The 17883-nt window shown below is 36.7% G+C and overlaps 1 protein-coding gene across 2 annotated transcripts in view; it reads left to right on the top strand.

Moving 5' to 3' along the window:
* LOC128693994 (uncharacterized) overlaps positions 1 to 17883 on the top strand; it is a 345009-nt gene that overhangs the window by 308914 nt on the left and 18212 nt on the right. For both annotated transcript variants that reach the window (XM_070090910.1, XM_070090909.1), the window contains 5 exons: positions 1513 to 1634; positions 7156 to 7316; positions 13284 to 13423; positions 14737 to 14847; positions 15790 to 16015. In XM_070090910.1, coding sequence (XP_069947011.1) covers positions 1513 to 1634; positions 7156 to 7316; positions 13284 to 13423; positions 14737 to 14847; positions 15790 to 16015 — 760 coding nt within the window. The remainder of the gene's footprint in view (positions 1 to 1512; positions 1635 to 7155; positions 7317 to 13283; positions 13424 to 14736; positions 14848 to 15789; positions 16016 to 17883) is intronic.

The following is a 17883-nucleotide window of genomic DNA, read 5'->3' as shown; positions in this document are numbered from 1 at the left end:
GGTGAAAGTGTTGAATGATGATGAAAGTATTTTCTTTTTGGGGATTTTCTTTCTTTTTTGGGTCACCCTGCCTTGGTGGGAGATGGCCGACTTGTTGAAAAAAAAAAAAAGTAATAATAGTACTATGTCATAGTAATACTTATGTAATAATAATAATTTTAGGTACTGTAGTAGGTTTATAAACAGCAACCACTCAGGGAGGTACTACCGTCCTGCCAAGTGAGCGTAAAACGAAAACCTGTAATTGTTTTACATGATGGTAAGATTGCTGGTGTCCTTTTTTCTGTCTCATAAACATGCAAGATGTCAGGTACCTCTTACTACTTCTACTTGTAAAGTAAAAGGACCCAAGTGCAACTAATGTGACATTTATTGAGGCAACGCTTCGCTCTCCAGGAGCTTTATCAAGCTCCTGGAGAGCGAAGCGTTGCCACAATAAATGTCACATTAGTTGCACTTGTGTCCTTTTACTTTACATATTGTCAGTAATTCTACCAACTTTATTACTACTTCTACTTACACTTGGGTCACACTACACATACATGTACAAGCATATATATACACACCCTTCTGAGTTTTCTGCTATTTTCTTTCTAGTTCTTGTTCTTGTTCTTGTTCTTGTTTATTTTCTGTTATCTCCATGGGGAAGTGGAACAGAATTCTTCCTCCGTAAGCCATGCGTGTTGTAAGAGGCGACTAAAATACCGGGGACAAGGGGCTAATAACCCCTTCTTTTGTATAAATTACTAAATTTAAAAAGAAAAACTTTCGTTTTTCTTTTTGGGCCACCCTGCCTTGGTGGGATATGGCCGGTTTGTTGAAAAAAAAAAGAAATAATAATTTTAGGTAGTAGGTTTATAAACAGCAACCGCTCAGGAAGGTACTACCGTCCTGCCAAGTGAGTGTAAAATGAAAGCCTGTAATTGTTTTACATGATGGTAGGATTCCTGGTGTCTTTTTTTCTGTCTCATAAACATGCAGAATTTCAGGTATGTCTTGCTACTTCTACTTACACTTAGGTCACACTACACATACATGTACAAGCATATAGTTCCTTGATAATGTGAGTAGTCACGAAAGCGCTTGGAATTTCTCTATTCTTTCAGAGTGGTTGTTTTGCATATTCTGAAATCACCTGTTTACTGTGATCTTATTGCATATATATATATATATATATATATAAACACACCCATCTGGGTTTCCTTCTATTTTCTTACTAGTTCTTGTTCTTGTTTATTTCCTGATATCTCCATGGGGAAGTGGAACAGAATTCTTTCTTTGTAAGCCATGCATGTTGTAAGAGGCGACTATAATGCCGGAAGCAAGGGGCTAGTAACCCCTTCTCCTGTACAAATTACTAAATTTAAAAAGAAAAACTTTCATTTTTCTTTTTGGGCCACCCTGCCTCGGTGGGATACGGCCGGTTTGTTGAAAGAAAAATAATAATAATAATAGCAATAATAATATGTAACTGAAAAATGAAATGTATATCATTATTTTTTATGATTTCAGACGTGATGATCTTATTGTCAGCGCTCCTTTCTACTACACTAGCACTTCCAGTGGAGCTGTATATGTTTATATGAATAATGATGGAGGTTTTGTTCACAATCATCCTTATACAAAGATTGAAGGTTTGTCTCCTAAATAATCTTGAGTTTTTTTACCACTTAATTTCTAATCATTAACAATTAACATAAAAATACCCAATGTATTCTGGTCAAAGTAAGTATGACAAGAGCCCAGAGGATGCTAGATTTTTTAATTTGCAAATGGGCTATGAGAAATGCCCATAAAGTAAAATTAGAAAGTTCATATCTATGTAGAAAACTATTAAATCCTTAGCAACTTCAAGAAGTTGCCTTAATGCTAGTAAGAGGCCCTTGATCCAAGGAATCTGCACTTAGTGGTGCCCTATTTATTCATTTAGATTCCACACTCCTGCTTAATTGCTGTGCATACTCTTCAAAGCAGTAAGTGCATATATACTCTTTATGTTATAGTTTTTTCATCAAAACATACATTTTTTTTTTTTTTTTTTTTTTTTCAACAAGTCGGCCGTCTCCCACCGAGGCAGGGTGACCCAAAAAAGAAAGAAAATCCCCAAAAAGAAAATACTTTCATCATCATTCAACACTTTCACCACACTCGCACATTATCACTGTTTTTGCAGAGGTGCTCAGAATACAACAGTCTAGAAGCATACACATATAAAGATACACAACATATCCCTCCAAACTGCCAATATCCCAAACCCCTCCTTTAAAGTGCAGGCATTGTACTTCCCATTTCCAGGACTCAAGTCCGACTATATGAAAATAACCGGTTTCCCTGAATCCCTTCACTAAATATTACCCTGCTCACACTCCAACAGATCGTCAGGTCCCAAGTATCATTCGTCTCCATTCACTCCTATCTAACACGCTCACGCACGCTTGCTGGAAGTCCAAGCCCCTTACCCACAAAACCTCCTTTACCCCCTCTCTCCAACCCTTTCGAGGACGACCCCTACCCCGCCTTCCTTCCCCAAAACATACATGTACCAACTATTTTGCATAATTTTTCTTCATTTTTTCATAAAATTGTTTTCTTATTCACAATACTGTGCCTATGGGAGACTCTAAAGAAAAATTGCATTGGTTAGTGGATGAGTTTGGAAGTGTATGTAAAGGTAGAAAGTTGAAAGTGAACATAGAAGTGAACATAGAAAAGAGTAAGGTGATGAGGGTATCAAATGATTTAGATAAAGAAAAATTGGATATCAAATTGGGGAGGAGGAGTATGGAAGAAGTGAATGTTTTCAGATATTTGGGAGTTGATGTGTCAGCAGATGGATTTATGAAGGATGAGGTTAATCATAGAATTGATGAAGAAAAAATGGTGAGTGGTGCATTGAGGTATATGTGGAGGCAAAAAATGTTATCTATGGAGGCAAAGAAGGGAATGTATGAAAGTATAGTAGTACCAACACTCTTATTTGGTTGTGAGGCTTGGGTTGTAAATGCTGCAGTGAGGAGGTGGTTGGAGGCAGTGGAGATGTCCTGTCTAAGGGCAATGTGTGGTATGAATATTATGCAGAAAATTCAGAATGTGGAAATTAGGAGAAGGTGTGGAGTTAATAAAAATATTAGTCAGAGGGCTGAAGAGGGGTTGTTGAGGTGGTTTGGTCATTTAGAGAGAATGGATCAAAGTAGTATAACATGGATTGTGTATAAATCTGTAGGGGAAGGAAGGCGGGGTAGGGGTCATCCTCGAAAAGGTTGGAAGGAGGGGGTGAAGGAGGTTTTGTGGGTGAGGGGCTTGGACTTCCAGCAAGCATGCATGAGCGTGTTAGATAAGAGTGAATGGAAACGAATGGTATTTGGGATATGACGAGCTGTTGGAGTATGAGCAGGGTAATATTTATTGAAGGGGTTTGGGGAAACCGGTTATTTTTGTATAGCCGGACTTGAGTCCTGGAAATGGGAAGTACAATGCCTGCACTTTAAAGGTGGGGTTTGGGATATTGGCAGTTTGGAAGGATATGTTGTGTATCTTTATACGTATATGCTTCTAAACTGTTGTATTCTGAGCACCTCTGCAAAAACAGTGATTATGTGTGAGTGAGGTGAAAGTGTTGAATGATGATGAAAGTATTTTCTTTTGGGGGATTTTTCTTTCTTTTTTGGGTCATCCTGCCTCGGTGGGAGACGGCTGACTTGCTAAAAAAAAAAATAATCATAAGTACAGTAAATACATATTTAAACATCAACCTTATTTCAGAAAAGCATGCTGAATTACTGATTTGAAGAATTGTTTATTTTAGAGGTTTCAGTGAATTGCTCAGAAATCGCGAGCTATCAGCTTCACCTCCTGAACATTCCTTTTCAGACCTTCCTACCGTTTTCAACTCTTGCTTCATTTTCCTTCTATTTTCTAAATGGATTCCAATTTCTGTATCATTTTGCATTATCCCTGTTGCTTAGAACCAATTTGTACAACCTGAGTTGTAGCAGTTTGCATGACTAAGTACCAGTCTTTATGGCTCATTGAAACATAGGCAGAGAGAAGCTTTGCATTCTTTAAAACACAAATACAAATGCCAGTATTTTTCATCAAAGGAAGCAATTGGAACTGAAATAAGGAAATTGCATGATACAGTACAGTACTGTACTGTAACACATACAGTGGAGAACCTTGATGATTGTGGTCAGTTTTTATGAGCACATTCTGTGAATATGTGGGTGGGCATTTCCACTTTGTGTTAGTTATAAAATTCTTGAACATTGCATTTATGCCCAGTCATTCTAATTTTCACATTCAGCATGCCTAAACATCCTTGTGCAAGCAGTGAAAGAAACAGGTCACATAATATTGTTGCAACAATGTGAGAATTTAGAGAATTATTTAGCACTTCCTTATTAATAATAATAATAATAATAATAATAATAATAATAGAGAATGATTTAAGTGGCTCTGGCTAGTCATTTAGGTGTTATACTCATTTTTGTTTATATTGCTAGTACAGGCCATTTCACACCATGACTAAAAGTACAAGTACCTGCTATTTTTGTGATCCAGATTATGCCAGATCAGACACCCATAGAATTGGTGTGAATTGTCCCATAGCTTGGCCTGTGACTGACTCTTTGATACACTGGGGAGAAAAGTTAAAACCATCATAGTTTCCTAACCAATGGTACAGGAGGACCCTGCTTATGCAGCAGGTTAGGCTCCAGCCTACTGCTGTAAAGTGAAACATAACCTCTCTTCACTTTCAAATGTATATAAAAGCCTAATAATAAATTTACACTATCATATATTAAGTGAGCAATAGAGCTAGGTCTAAAAAATGCATATACAGTACACTCATTACTTATCTTAAAATATTTTCATCCTTAGCATATGGTGAGTGGTGAAAACATTTATTGTAGGAAGTCTGAATAAATGATGAATGGGTATAATTGAAAACCTCTGCATTAGTGAAATGTCGTAAAGTGAAGTGCTGCAAAGCGGGACCTGCCTGTACTTTGTTGTTGTTATTATTATTACAATAAAAAAGAAGCGCTAAACCCATTAGGGTCATACAGTGCTGTTCCTGTACTTTGTAAAACATGTAAGGAAGCATTTCCATAAGTTGACATTGGTGGATTCCACAGGTATACAGTGGACCCCCGGTTAACGATATTTTTTCACTCCAGAAGTATGTTCAGGTGCCAGTACTGACCGAATTTGTTCCCATAAGGAATATTGTGAAGTAGATTAGTCCATTTCAGACCCCCAAACATACACGTGCAAATGCACTTACATAAATACACTTACATAATTGGTCGCATTCGGAGGTGATCGTTATGCGGGGGTCCACTGTATAAGGAATTTATTTATTTGTGAGTAAGCAAGTGTGTTTGAGTGGCTAAACTTGGAGAGGACTTGCATGCAGTGCTCAGGACTTGCTCTGCATAGCAGGAAGGAAATACTATATTTTTTAATCCCTCTCCTATCCTCTTCATTTAGGACCTACAACAATGGATCCTGTATAAGTAGTACATTCTCTCTATTCAGATTATGCTTGACAGTTCCTGTTCATGCTCAGTTTAACTGGTTACCAGTATGCTACTTCAAAGTTACCTATGTTCCAGTTCCATCTACCTCCATTGAAATAGGGTGCTGGTGGTAAGATTACTAGCAATTTATCAGAAACTATGCAGAATATACAGAATACTACTTTTAAAAGTATGGAAAACACATTTCTGTTTAAGATTTGACAAGCCATGGAGATTGCTACTTTCTTTGTCAACTGTTGCAATTCAGGTTGTTTGAATGAGTATTCATAGATGCAATCATAGAAAATGAAGGGTGGAAGTGGGCCAACTAAGCTAAAAATACATGGGAAATCCTAAAATTAGTTGTTGGGGAGGTAACACATAGGTTGTAGTGATTTGGTTGATTTTTATACAAAATTTTCTGTTTTTCATGCTTCTAAATGGGGGGTAATTAATACACATGGTAGTCTAGCCAGAGTGGTCAAACAAGTCAAGTTTTCTTAAATTAAATTCTTTCAAAAATTTGTGTTTTGAATTGGAAGATATATTCATGATAATAAATATGGCATTTTAATTTGCACCAGAACTAACAAAGCAACTTAACATAAAATTTACTTAATATTGCTTAGTGCTGCTTAACATAGATAAGAAGAACATAAATGAAGTATATACAGTAATTTCTTAATTTTCAGAGGCTTATAGTTCTAGAAGTACTACTTTGTCACACAAAAATTGTATACTAAAATATAGGGAAAATCATATTGTGTGTAAATAAAGTTATGTACATACATGCTGCTTTCTTATCCAAGGTCTAGGTCTTGCATACGACAAGATTACCAGGGCACTTCCTTCGGAAAATCAAGGTGAAGCCAGATATAACAAGAGAGTTATTGGTGTAGTATTTTATTTTTGTGGAATTCACTCATGGCACATGTCAAGAGCAAAAATATCTGTATAATGCATATTGTAGTAAAACTAATATCCGATTTTCTTACAATCTGTGTCTTTGCTCTTCTTAGTTTTCTATTGATTATGGTGATACTGTTTTAGACATCTACAGTATTGTAGTACTGTTAGGTCATGCCTATTTGTATGCAAAATTTCATGATATGGAATATATGTGCACCTGTAGTGTAGCCGGTTAGAAATTCTAGTAATGAAAATATCTCAAAACTGTACTGTATATGCATGAGACATTACTTTCTTAAAAATCTAGTTACAAGTAATTACTTTAAAAAAAATGATTATGTTGTCTAGATCCTCATTTTTAGAATACTGTACTGTATAAAAATAGCATAAACTACAAAATAAATGTATGGAACTGTAATATGTTTACATTTATTTCATACGTACTGCATGTTGAAAAGTTTATTCAGCTTTAAATACAATTATTATTTTATTTTAAAGTAATCAAATCATTATATTTTATTAGCACTCTGTGCTTAAATTCAGCAAAACACACACTGTATTGCTAAGTAAATACAAGACATTTCTTTGCTTTTAAAATACTGCATAAATTTTTAAGTCAGGTTCCCCAAAATAAAAGCTTATACAAATTGGTTACTTGTGCATTTCTGAAAAGTTGTATCATTTAATTTGTATTTTAACTATGGTTCTGTCTTCCTTGTATCAGGTGCTCCAGGGGAAAGTCGATTTGGTTTTTCCATGACTTCTCTTGGTGACTTGAATCGTGATGGCTTTTTAGATGTTGCCATTGGAGCTCCCTACGAGGGCCGTGGAGCCATTTACATATTCTTAGGATCTAGTAATGGGCTAATCAAGGAACCAGTACAGGTACCATGTTTATTGTTCATTTTGATTTACTACTATAGTATATACATTTACTTGTAGTATTAAAAGAATTTTATTGCCAGGAATATTTTACTTGTTATACGTTTGCATATGATAGAGTGGATAGAGGAGCAATGTGGCAGATGTTGCAAGTATATGGAATAGGTGGTAAGTTATTAAATGCTGTAAAGAGTTTTTATGAGGATAGTGAGGCTCAGGTTAGGGTGTGTAGAAGAGAGGGAGACTACTTCCCGGTAAAAGTAGGTCTTAGACAGGGATGTGTAATGTCACCATGGTTGTTTAATATATTTATAGATGGGGTTGTAAAGGAAGTAAATGCTAGGGTGTTTGGGAGAGGGGTGGGATTAAATTATGGGGAATCAAATTCAAAATGGGAATTGACACAGTTACTTTTTGCTGATGATACTGTGCTTATGGGAGATTCTAAAGAAAAATTGCAAAGGTTAGTGGATGAGTTTGGGAATGTGTGTAAAGGTAGAAAGTTGAAAGTGAACATAGAAAAGAGTAAGGTGATGAGGGTGTCAAATGATTTAGATAAAGAAAAATTGGATATCAAATTGGGGAGGAGGAGTATGGAAGAAGTGAATGTTTTCAGATACTTGGGAGTTGACGTGTCGGCGGATGGATTTATGAAGGATGAGGTTAATCATAGAATTGATGAGGGAAAAAAGGTGAGTGGTGCGTTGAGGTATATGTGGAGTCAAAAAACGTTATCTATGGAGGCAAAGAAGGGAATGTATGAAAGTATAGTAGTACCAACACTCTTATATGGGTGTGAAGCTTGGGTGGTAAATGCAGCAGCGAGGAGACGGTTGGAGGCAGCGGAGATGTCCTGTTTAAGGGCAATGTGTGGTGTAAATATTATGCAGAAAATTCGGAGTGTGGAAATTAGGAGAAGGTGTGGAGTTAATAAAAGTATTAGTCAGAGGGCAGAAGAGGGGTTGTTGAGGTGGTTTGGTCATTTAGAGAGAATGGATCACAGTAGAATGACATGGAAAGCATATAAATCTATAGGGGAAGGAAGGCGGGGTAGGGGTCGTCCTCGAAAGGGTTGGAGAGAGGGGGTAAAGGAGGTTTTGTGGGTAAGGGGCTTGGACTTCCAGCAAGCGTGCGTGAGCGTGTTAGATAGGAGTGAATGGAGACGAATGGTACTTGGGACCTGACGATCTGTTGGAGTGTGAGCAGGGTAATATTTAGTGAAGGGATTCAGGGAAACCGGTTATTTTCATATAGTCGGACTTGAGTCCTGGAAATGGGAAGTACAATGCCTGCACTTTAAAGGAGGGGTTTGGGATATTGGCAGTTTGGAGGGATATGTTGTGTATCTTTATATGTTTAAGCTTCTAGACTGTTGTATTCTGAGCACCTCTGCAAAAACAGTGATAATGTGCGAGTGTGGTGAAAGTGTTGAATGATGATGAAAGTATTTTCTTTTTGGGGATTTTCTTTCTTTTTTGGGTCACCCTGCCTCGGTGGGAGACGGCCGACTTGTTGAAAAAAAAAAAAAAAAAAAAAAAAACGTTTGCAGCACATTTTTCCTTCATTCTGGAATCAGGGATGGAGGCAGGTAAGTTATTTTTATCCATTAAATTATGTTTGATACCTTTGATATTTAAAAGTTAACCCATTCATAAACATAGAGAGAAGAATAGATAGAATGAAATAGTTCAATTGTAACCCCCTATTTTTTTTTGCAGGTACTGTTTATTATTACAGAATTTGGTTTTATTTTACTAATTGGTGGGGAAATGGCTGTCCTATATAAATTCCCTTAACCATGTTTACATACAAACATTACCTCTTCAATGGCTTAAATTCATAACAAATGGACTGTCCGTCTGTAATGTTGAAATGGTTTGACTATAGTTATGTTAAATATGTTAAGTCATTTTGGACAGATGACTAAATTTAATGTATTTCAACCCTTTAACTGTGACATGCTCAAAAATAAAATCTCTTGTGTGTGTGTGTGCACCAAGAGTTTGAAAACAAATTCATTTTCTTATTGTTTGAAGGTGTGTATTTTCCAAGTATAATGAAACAAAAAAAGGAACAGAATTGGATGAAAACTTATGATTTTATGGTATTTTGAAGATGGCAGAAAATTATCTCTTGTCGGAAACATCAGGGTACACATTACAGTGATATTTGCATGTTACAATTTATTGATGATTATTTTTCAAATTTTTTATTGTTTTGAATACTACCTAACATTATTCACACTAGTTTCTTACGACATTAAATACTGTTACTTTAGTTGCTCGAATTGCATTGCATAATTAGTGGCTTTCTTTTGTGCCTTCCATTGTATGATTTCATATGAACTCCATCATTTGTACAGCATAAATAAATGAATAGGAGTGGATGGAGACGAATGGATTTTGGGACCTGACGAGCTGTTGGAATGTGAGCAGGGTAATATTTTGTGAAGGGATTCAGGGAAACTGGTTAGCTGGACTTGAGTCTTGGAACTGGGAAGTACAATGCCTGCACTTAATTAAAGAAGGGGTTTGGGATTTTGGCAGTTTGGAGTGACTATCTAAACTGTCGTATCTGGGCGCCTCTGCAAAAGATAGTGATTATGTACAAGTGATGGTGAAAGTATTGACTGATAATGAAAGTTTTTTCTTTATTTTTGGGTTTTCCTTCTCTTGGGTCACCCTGCCTTGGTGGGAGATGGCCGATGTGTTAAAAAAAGATATTATAATTTTTTATTGTTATTATTACTGTCGTGCTTAAGACATGGGGGAAATTCATAGCCAAACATTGCTTAACTTAGAATAACAAAAAAAGGCACAATACCGTGGCTGGAATGATGCACAAATAACCCGCACATAGAAGAGAGGAGCTTACAACGATGTTTCGGTCCGACTTGGACCATTTACAAAGTCACACTAACGAAAAGGAGAGTGGGAAGGGTATATATAGGCAGGAGGTAGTAGTAGTAGTAGTAGTGGAGGTTGAAGGAGGTAGTATTTGGGAGGTAGTAAGAGGAGGAGGAGCCAGTCAAATACTAAGAAAGAGGAGCACTGCAAGGGAGCTAGGTGCCCACAGAGGGTTAGAGCAAGAACACCAAGGGGGGGGGGAATAAATAAATAAAGAAGGAACAGATACACAGTGCAGAAGAAAGACAACCCAAAGGAAAAAAAAGAAAGAGGAAAGGGAAAGAGGGAGAAGAAGAAAAAGGAGGAATCAGATAGGTCATGGGTGTTCTGAAGGTTGGAGCATTTTACAATGTAGTGGGAAAGGAAGGCATCTACAGAGACAAAGCCAGGACTAAGATTCATACAAGGAAAATTGTTTATTAGGGAGGATTCAACCAGACGGCGACTGTTAAAGTTGGAAGTAGGGAAGACAGTTTTAGCAGAAGACCAGTCACTAGGATGGCTGTGATCTCTGACGTGACAGAAGAGAGCATTGTTAGTGTTGGCAAGCCTAGCACTACTTTTGTGCTCCCTAAGTCTGTCAGAAAGAGATTGGCCAGTTTCTCCAAAGTATTGAAGAGGACAGGAGGAGCAAGAAATAGAGTAGACACCAGGAGCGTCTGTAGAGGAAGGAGAGATATGAACGAGATTAGCGCAAAAAGTGTTAGTCTGACAGAAAGTAAGTTTGACATCTAAGGAATGGAGAGAGTTGTTGAGATTAGAAAGACCGGAAATGTAGGGAAGGCAGAGGACAGAAGAGTTCCCAGGAGCAGAGAGTTTGGGAGAGAAGAAATTACGTTTAGCACGTGAAAAGGCAGAGCCTATGAAATGGGAAGGGTAGCCAAGACGGGAAAATGAGTTATGAAGAGTGGAAATTTCTGATTGAAGGAATCGAGGATCACAAATGTGGAGAGCACGGAGAAAGAGGGAGATAAGAACACTTTTCTTAACAGAGGAAGAATGATAAGAAAAGTAGTGAATGTACATGCCACTGTGCATAGGTCTGCGATAAACAGAAAAGGCAAAACCTGTATTTGAGCGGTGGACATGAACATCATGGAAAGGAAGCAATGAATTAGATTCCCATTCAACTTTAAACTTAATGGAAGGGGCAAGATTATTAAGAGCATCAAGAAATGGTTGGAAGAGACAAGAGTCATGAGGCCACAGAGCAAAGATGCCATCTACATAGCAGAGCCAGAGTGAAGGGCGCACATCGATAGTAGGAAGAAGAACAGTCTCAAAGTATTCCATGTAAAGATTAGCAAGGACAGGAGAGAGAGGAGAGCCCATATCCAATATCCCATATCCCGCCGTATCCCACCGAGGCGGGGTGGTCCAAAAGGAAAAACGAAAGTTTCTCCTTTTACATTTAGAAATATATACAGGAGAAGAGGTCACTAGCCCCTTGCTCCCGGCATTTTAGTCGCCTCTTACAACACGCAAGGCTTACAGAGGAAGAATTCTGTTCCACTTCCCCATGGAGGTAAGAGGAAATAAACAAGAACAAGAACCATAAGAAAAATGGAAGAAAACCCAGAGGGGTGTGTATATACATATATGCTTGTACATGTATGTGTAGTGTGACCTAAGTGTAAGTAGAAGTAGCAAGACGTACCTGAAACCTTGCATGTTTATGAGACAGAAAAGTGGACACCAGCAATCCTACCATCATGTAAAACAATTACAGGTTTCTGTTTTACACTCACTTGGCAGGACGGTAGTACCTCCCTGGGCGGTTGCTGTCTACCAACCTACTACCTAGGTCACTTGGAATATACAGTATAAATTGGTGCAAATAATTTGTTTATATTTTTACTGTTTTGATCTTATAACTCTGTGTACAAGGACCACTGATAATAATACAATTGTTTCAAGGTGTAATGCTTGTCAAATTCATTGAACTAAATCACATTATATGACTTTCTTAGGTCATCCTGTATTAAACATTGTTATTATATTTAGGCTCAAGGGAATATCCTGGATTATAGAAACATAATGTAATTTCTGTGTGTCCAGAACGATTGTGTACCATCAAGAGCCCTTTTAAAACATATATTTGCAAGGAAATATTATGATATTATAATTGTTTCAAGGTGTAATTCTCATTGAAACAGAAATAAGTCACATTATGTGACTATTTGGATAACCCTAGGTTAAATCTACTTAGTGTGCTTTTTGGCTGAATTCCACTGTTAGTACATATCCTGACATTTTAATAATGATGGTGTTATGGAATGAAAGCTTAATTTAAAGATTAGGAGAAGGGGTTGTTGAGATACTCATGTAGAAAGCCTGGGCTGAGATAGGGTGATTAAAAGTGTGTGTGATTCTGGGGTGGATGGATGAAGGTAGTACTGGGAATGTGTGAGAAAGGTTTTGAAGGATGGTGTGAAAGAGATATTAACAGGTTGGGTCTTAAGCATCCACGTTATTATATGTTACAGTAGCATGGAGAAAAAGGGTTTTTGGTATTTAACAAACTGCTCAATTGTATGGCAGTACTTACAACAGGATTCAGGAAACCAGTGAGTTGGACTTGAACTTTAGAGACAGGAAATACAATGCATGCACTTTAGAATGTAGAAATGTTGTGGTTTGTTGAGTCATCATTGGGCAGTAATATTTGTGACCCTCTGGAGTGGAAGCTAGGGAGTGAATAATGGTGAGTGTGTTTTCTTTGAGTCACTGCACAAGCTAAGAGCATCACAAGTCATTGCATATTTTTTACGTTCTCTGATTTTTATCATGTGTGTTTCTTGATCTTCTCTTTCTTTCACTTGTTCCATTAACGTTGTGGGAATTCTATCCTTTCACCCGATGTGCCTCCCTTCTGCATTTTGTTCTTGTTTTCCACCATACAAACTATATTGGTGCAGCCCCTACCATATTTTTCATGTATACTTAGACAAGAAAAATAGCTTTTTGTGTTTTTCTTCAAAGTTAAAATAATATTGGTTGGAAACTGTTTAAAACAATAAAAGTATTCTTAGTGTTATATAAATTAACTATATTTTTTTCCTAGGTTATTCATGCTGAGGACATGCCTGGAAAGCCTTATGATGCATTTGGTTATGCCTTGAGTGGTGGTATGGACCTAGATAACAATGGTTATCCTGATTTGCTCACATCATCTTTCTGCAGTGACAGAGTTCTTTTGATCAGGTATTATTGTCTGTTTGCTGGTTAGTACCTACTTACCAGTTTTTCATAGCTTAATTTTCCTAGTGGCACTGAGAAGACCTTAGTCATAAAGAACCAAACCTTCCCTTCCTCTCCTTCCTTCTTCACCTGCCCCTCCTGCTTTCTTCACCTGCCCCTCTTGCCTTCTTCACCTGCCCCTCCTTCCTTCTTCACCTGCCCCTCCTTCCTTCTTTACCTACCCCTTCTTGTTTCTTCACTTACCTCTCTTTGTTTCTTCACCTACTCCTCCTTGTTTCTTCACCTATCCCATCCCACTCCAAGCTATATCTGATCTCTTGAACACATTTCTAGCTAGCTCCCCTGACATTAGCTACACTTCTAGTTCCCTCTAGTTATACACACACCAAGTCCCCCTTACACATACCCCATACACACACTGTCAGGAGCTGTCTTGATCCCAGCATACACAAACTTTACTTCCTGCATAAATTTAGTCAAGCACCTAAGCTACTGAAAAAACTTGAAGTAGTTCAAGCTATAGTTCTTAGATCAAAAGTGAGGAAATGTACATTATAATTCACACCTGGAAACTTCTGGAGGGGTTGGTTCCAAATCCACAGAATAAAATCACCCCTTACTAAAGCAAGAGGCTTGGCAGAGTGTGTTAAGCAGGGGTACACCAAGTATACTAAGAGATAATGCAGTAGGTTTAAAGGGGTCAAAACTTTTCAGTGTCCTCCAGTCATCTATAAGGGAATTTACTAACTGTTTTCAGGAGAGAACTTTGTATGTTCAAGTCACTTCATGATTAGCCAGACTGTGATGCATATGCTAGACTCTGTGGCTAGCACCAATAATCTGTTATCAGGCCATCAACCAGGAGGCCTGGTTTTGAACTGAGCACCTGTGGCCATGACCCTCGAAATATTTTTCAGATAATTTTCAGGTAAATAAGCACACTCAAGCTCCCCCAACACATTAGCCATACACTTTACTCCTCTCTCCCAGGATGCAACCCACAACAGTCCCCTAACACCTAGATACTTACTTACTGCTAGGTGAACAGGGGCAGCAGGTGTAAGGAAACATGCCCAACATTTCGAGGATAAAACCCTGGTTCCTCAGTGTGTGAGGGGAGGCCATTATAAAGTGAGCCACAGGTATATATAACCAGATAAAATAATGTATAAAAATCTGTAATTCTTTTGTATATTATATACAGTCTCAGAATTTTAGTAAGATTTTCATGTGCAAAAAATTAAATTCCAATTTTGCAGTACTATTAATATTCCACAAAAGAAATATTTGATAAAGTAATATTTTTTTCTCTCCAGAGCTCGGCCAATAATTGATATTCAGACTCAGGTACAATCAAAAGGACAGCTTCAGAATATTGATCCCAGTAAGAAAGGCTGTGCAGAGGATGTTTTTGCACACGAAACATGGTAACAGTAATAATTTTGAATTTTGTTATTCTCAAGTTGCTTTGTAAACTACAAATTATAACGATAATAATACATGTACGCTTTACTATTACTAAATTCATGCAGAAGCATTAAATCTGTAAGGGTCATTAAGTACCATAAAATGTACTGTGTGTAGTAATTTGTGGCTATACACATCATAATTATAAATAAAAAAAATTATACAAACTTAGGTCCTTTTCCTTAATACAGTGGCTCCCAAATATTTTTGGCTGATAACCCAAAATTTGAAATAATATCTTCCTCACAAACCAAATGGCATTAGTACATGCTTAGCACCCCAGCAAACTGCATAAATTTATAGAATAATAGTAAAGAAAACATTTGGAAAAATAATTATAGACTATTAGTCACTTTATTTCTGAGCCTCAATCACAGTATGGTTTTTGAACTTCATCTCTAGTGTAAGTGAAGCCTACATTGCAGTAATGTTAAAATTTCTCAGTGTAGTTATTATGATCAAATTTGTTTCAAATTGCAGAATTTTAAAGCCTTTGCCATTTTAAAAAATCTCCACATCCACCTTCAACTTAGTTCTACATTTTTTTATTACTGTACTGTAAATATATAATTTTGTCAGGTTTATTTTGCTTTCCTTCAGGTCAGTTATAAAATTAATTTTAGTGTTGATATATATAAGCAGGCACAGTACAATAATTCTGAACATAACACAATGGAAGAGAAAATTTGTTAATATTTTTATTGTGTAGAAATTGTAATAATTGCTGAACGTTTAAGCCTTGTTATTTTGATAATTTTGTAATGCAATAATTTAGTATTTAATGTTCAGTATGGCTTACCTTATCATTTAAGATTTTCTTCTTTTACTGAAAGTTTCATAGATTAAGATTCTGCAATGACAGTCAACCAATCAGTCGACTAAATGTCACCAAAATTTTACAGCTTTTCATTTAGTGCATGTTTCAAAATGGACAATAATGCTGGTACAAGAACTGGTCTGCGAATTAAGTATACTATTGAAGAAAGAGTGTATAAAGACCAACCAATAGCAAGAATTCGCTTTGACAATGGCTTAAGTGATCAGCCGAGTGTGGTAGAGCGGGATATCAACCTCAGGCCAGAAGATATGGGCAGATTTCAGTGCTCCCGGGAAATTGTTTACCTTCTGGTAGGTCGTTTTTAATTGTAACATTTATATTGTGATTAAAGAGCTGTGTACCAGCAACTGTTAGCAACAGCTTGATTGAACAGGCAATCAACAAAAAAGACTGGGCTGCTGGGGTAAAGAAATTCTTGTAACTAGTCACAGGTGCTATATGAGGCATAGTTTTGTTTGATTGATACTCTTTATTTGAATATGTGTATACATATTACTGTCTTGTTATATTCATAATACTATTTAAATTAATGTTATAATGTTAATAAAAAATTGTATACAGTATTAATTTTATTAGCCCTTAACCCTTAAATGGTTCAAACGTATATATACGTTTTTTCAACATCTGAAATTATGTAAAAAAATGTAGATTTTCTTTTTTGTTTTACATTTGAAAACGTGTAAAAAAACTTTTATCTACATTTTTTTTGTTATATTTGAAAATATGTAAAAAAAAATTAGATCTACTTTTGTAGCAATATGAATTTGAACGTCAATCTGTTTGGACCGTTTAAGGGTTAAATTGTCCGGACAGATTTACGTTCACATGCATAGTGCTCCAAAAGTTGATCTACAGTTTTTTTTACATATTTTCAAATATAACAAAAAAAAAAGTAGATCAAAGCTTTTTTACACGCTTTCAAATGTAATAAAAAAAAAACTGTTTTTTCACATACTTTCAAATGTTGAAAAAACGTAGATCTGTGTTTGGACAGTTTAAGGGTTAATCAGTAAAAGTAATAAGTCACTCAGTCCCTCAAATTTTGTTGGGTTTCCTATTTGTGGAATATGATTTTCAACATTTTTACTGATGAGTAACATGTGAATAAGTTTGATTATTCTTAATTTTTTTGTGGTAATCTTTTTTTTTTACCTGAGCACATGAGCTTTGAAGTGAAAACTAATCATAGGCATTTATTCAGATTGTACTCAGTAGCTTTCCTATGGCCAGATCTTTTCTTTCTGGGCATTCATTTTTATGAATGTTAATAATAACCAATTTAGAGTAGTTTTAAAGAAATATAATTTCTGAGTCACAAAATGAACCCAAATCTGAAACAAAACTTATGTAGAGATAATTGAGTATTCTCCTCCTTCTTCTTTCAACAAACCGGCCGTATCCCACCGAGGCAGGGTGGCCCAAAAAGAAAAACCAAAGTTTCTCTTTTTAAATTTAGTAATTTATACAGGAGAAGGGGTTACTAGCCCCCTGCTCCTGGCATTTTAGTCGCCTCTTCCAACACACATAGCTTATGGAGGAAGAATTCTGTTCCACTTCCCCATGGAGATAAGAGGAAATAAACAAGAATAAGAACTAGTAAGAAAATAGAAGAAAACCCAGAGGGGTGTGTATATATATGCTTGTACATGTATGTGTAGTGTGACCCAAGTGTAAGTAGAAGTAGCAAGACGTACCTGAAACCTTGCATGTTCGTGAGACAGAAAAATGGACACCAGCAATCCTACCATCATGTAAAACAATTACAGGCTTTCGTTTTACACTCACTTGGCAGGATGGTAGTACCTCCCTGGGTGGTTGCTGTCTACCAACCTAGTACCTAGATTCAGCTCTATCATTGTCTTCAAATTCAGCATTAAGTAGCACAGGAATTTTCAACATAATACCCACACACATTAGAAATATTTCTGGAATGAAAACATAAGTTTTAAAGAAGCTGGACAGCTTCCATCTGCAAGTGCCAAATCAGCTGGGTCATGATGGTTATGTGGGCCTGTGAGCCACTAGCACAAACAGCCTGGTTGGCCAGGTGGTCATTAAGAAAAACCTGGCCCTAGGGTAGGCTGCAGAAGCCTGTGTACCTCCTGTATGTGTGGAATTCTTTCCTGGAATTCATGGAAGTCATTAACTCATTAACTTT

The sequence above is a fragment of the Cherax quadricarinatus genome, chromosome 33, assembly GCF_038502225.1.
Source record: "Cherax quadricarinatus isolate ZL_2023a chromosome 33, ASM3850222v1, whole genome shotgun sequence".
Taxonomy (NCBI): Eukaryota; Metazoa; Arthropoda; class Malacostraca; order Decapoda; family Parastacidae; genus Cherax; species Cherax quadricarinatus.
This window is presented reverse-complemented; position numbering and strand designations above follow the sequence as displayed.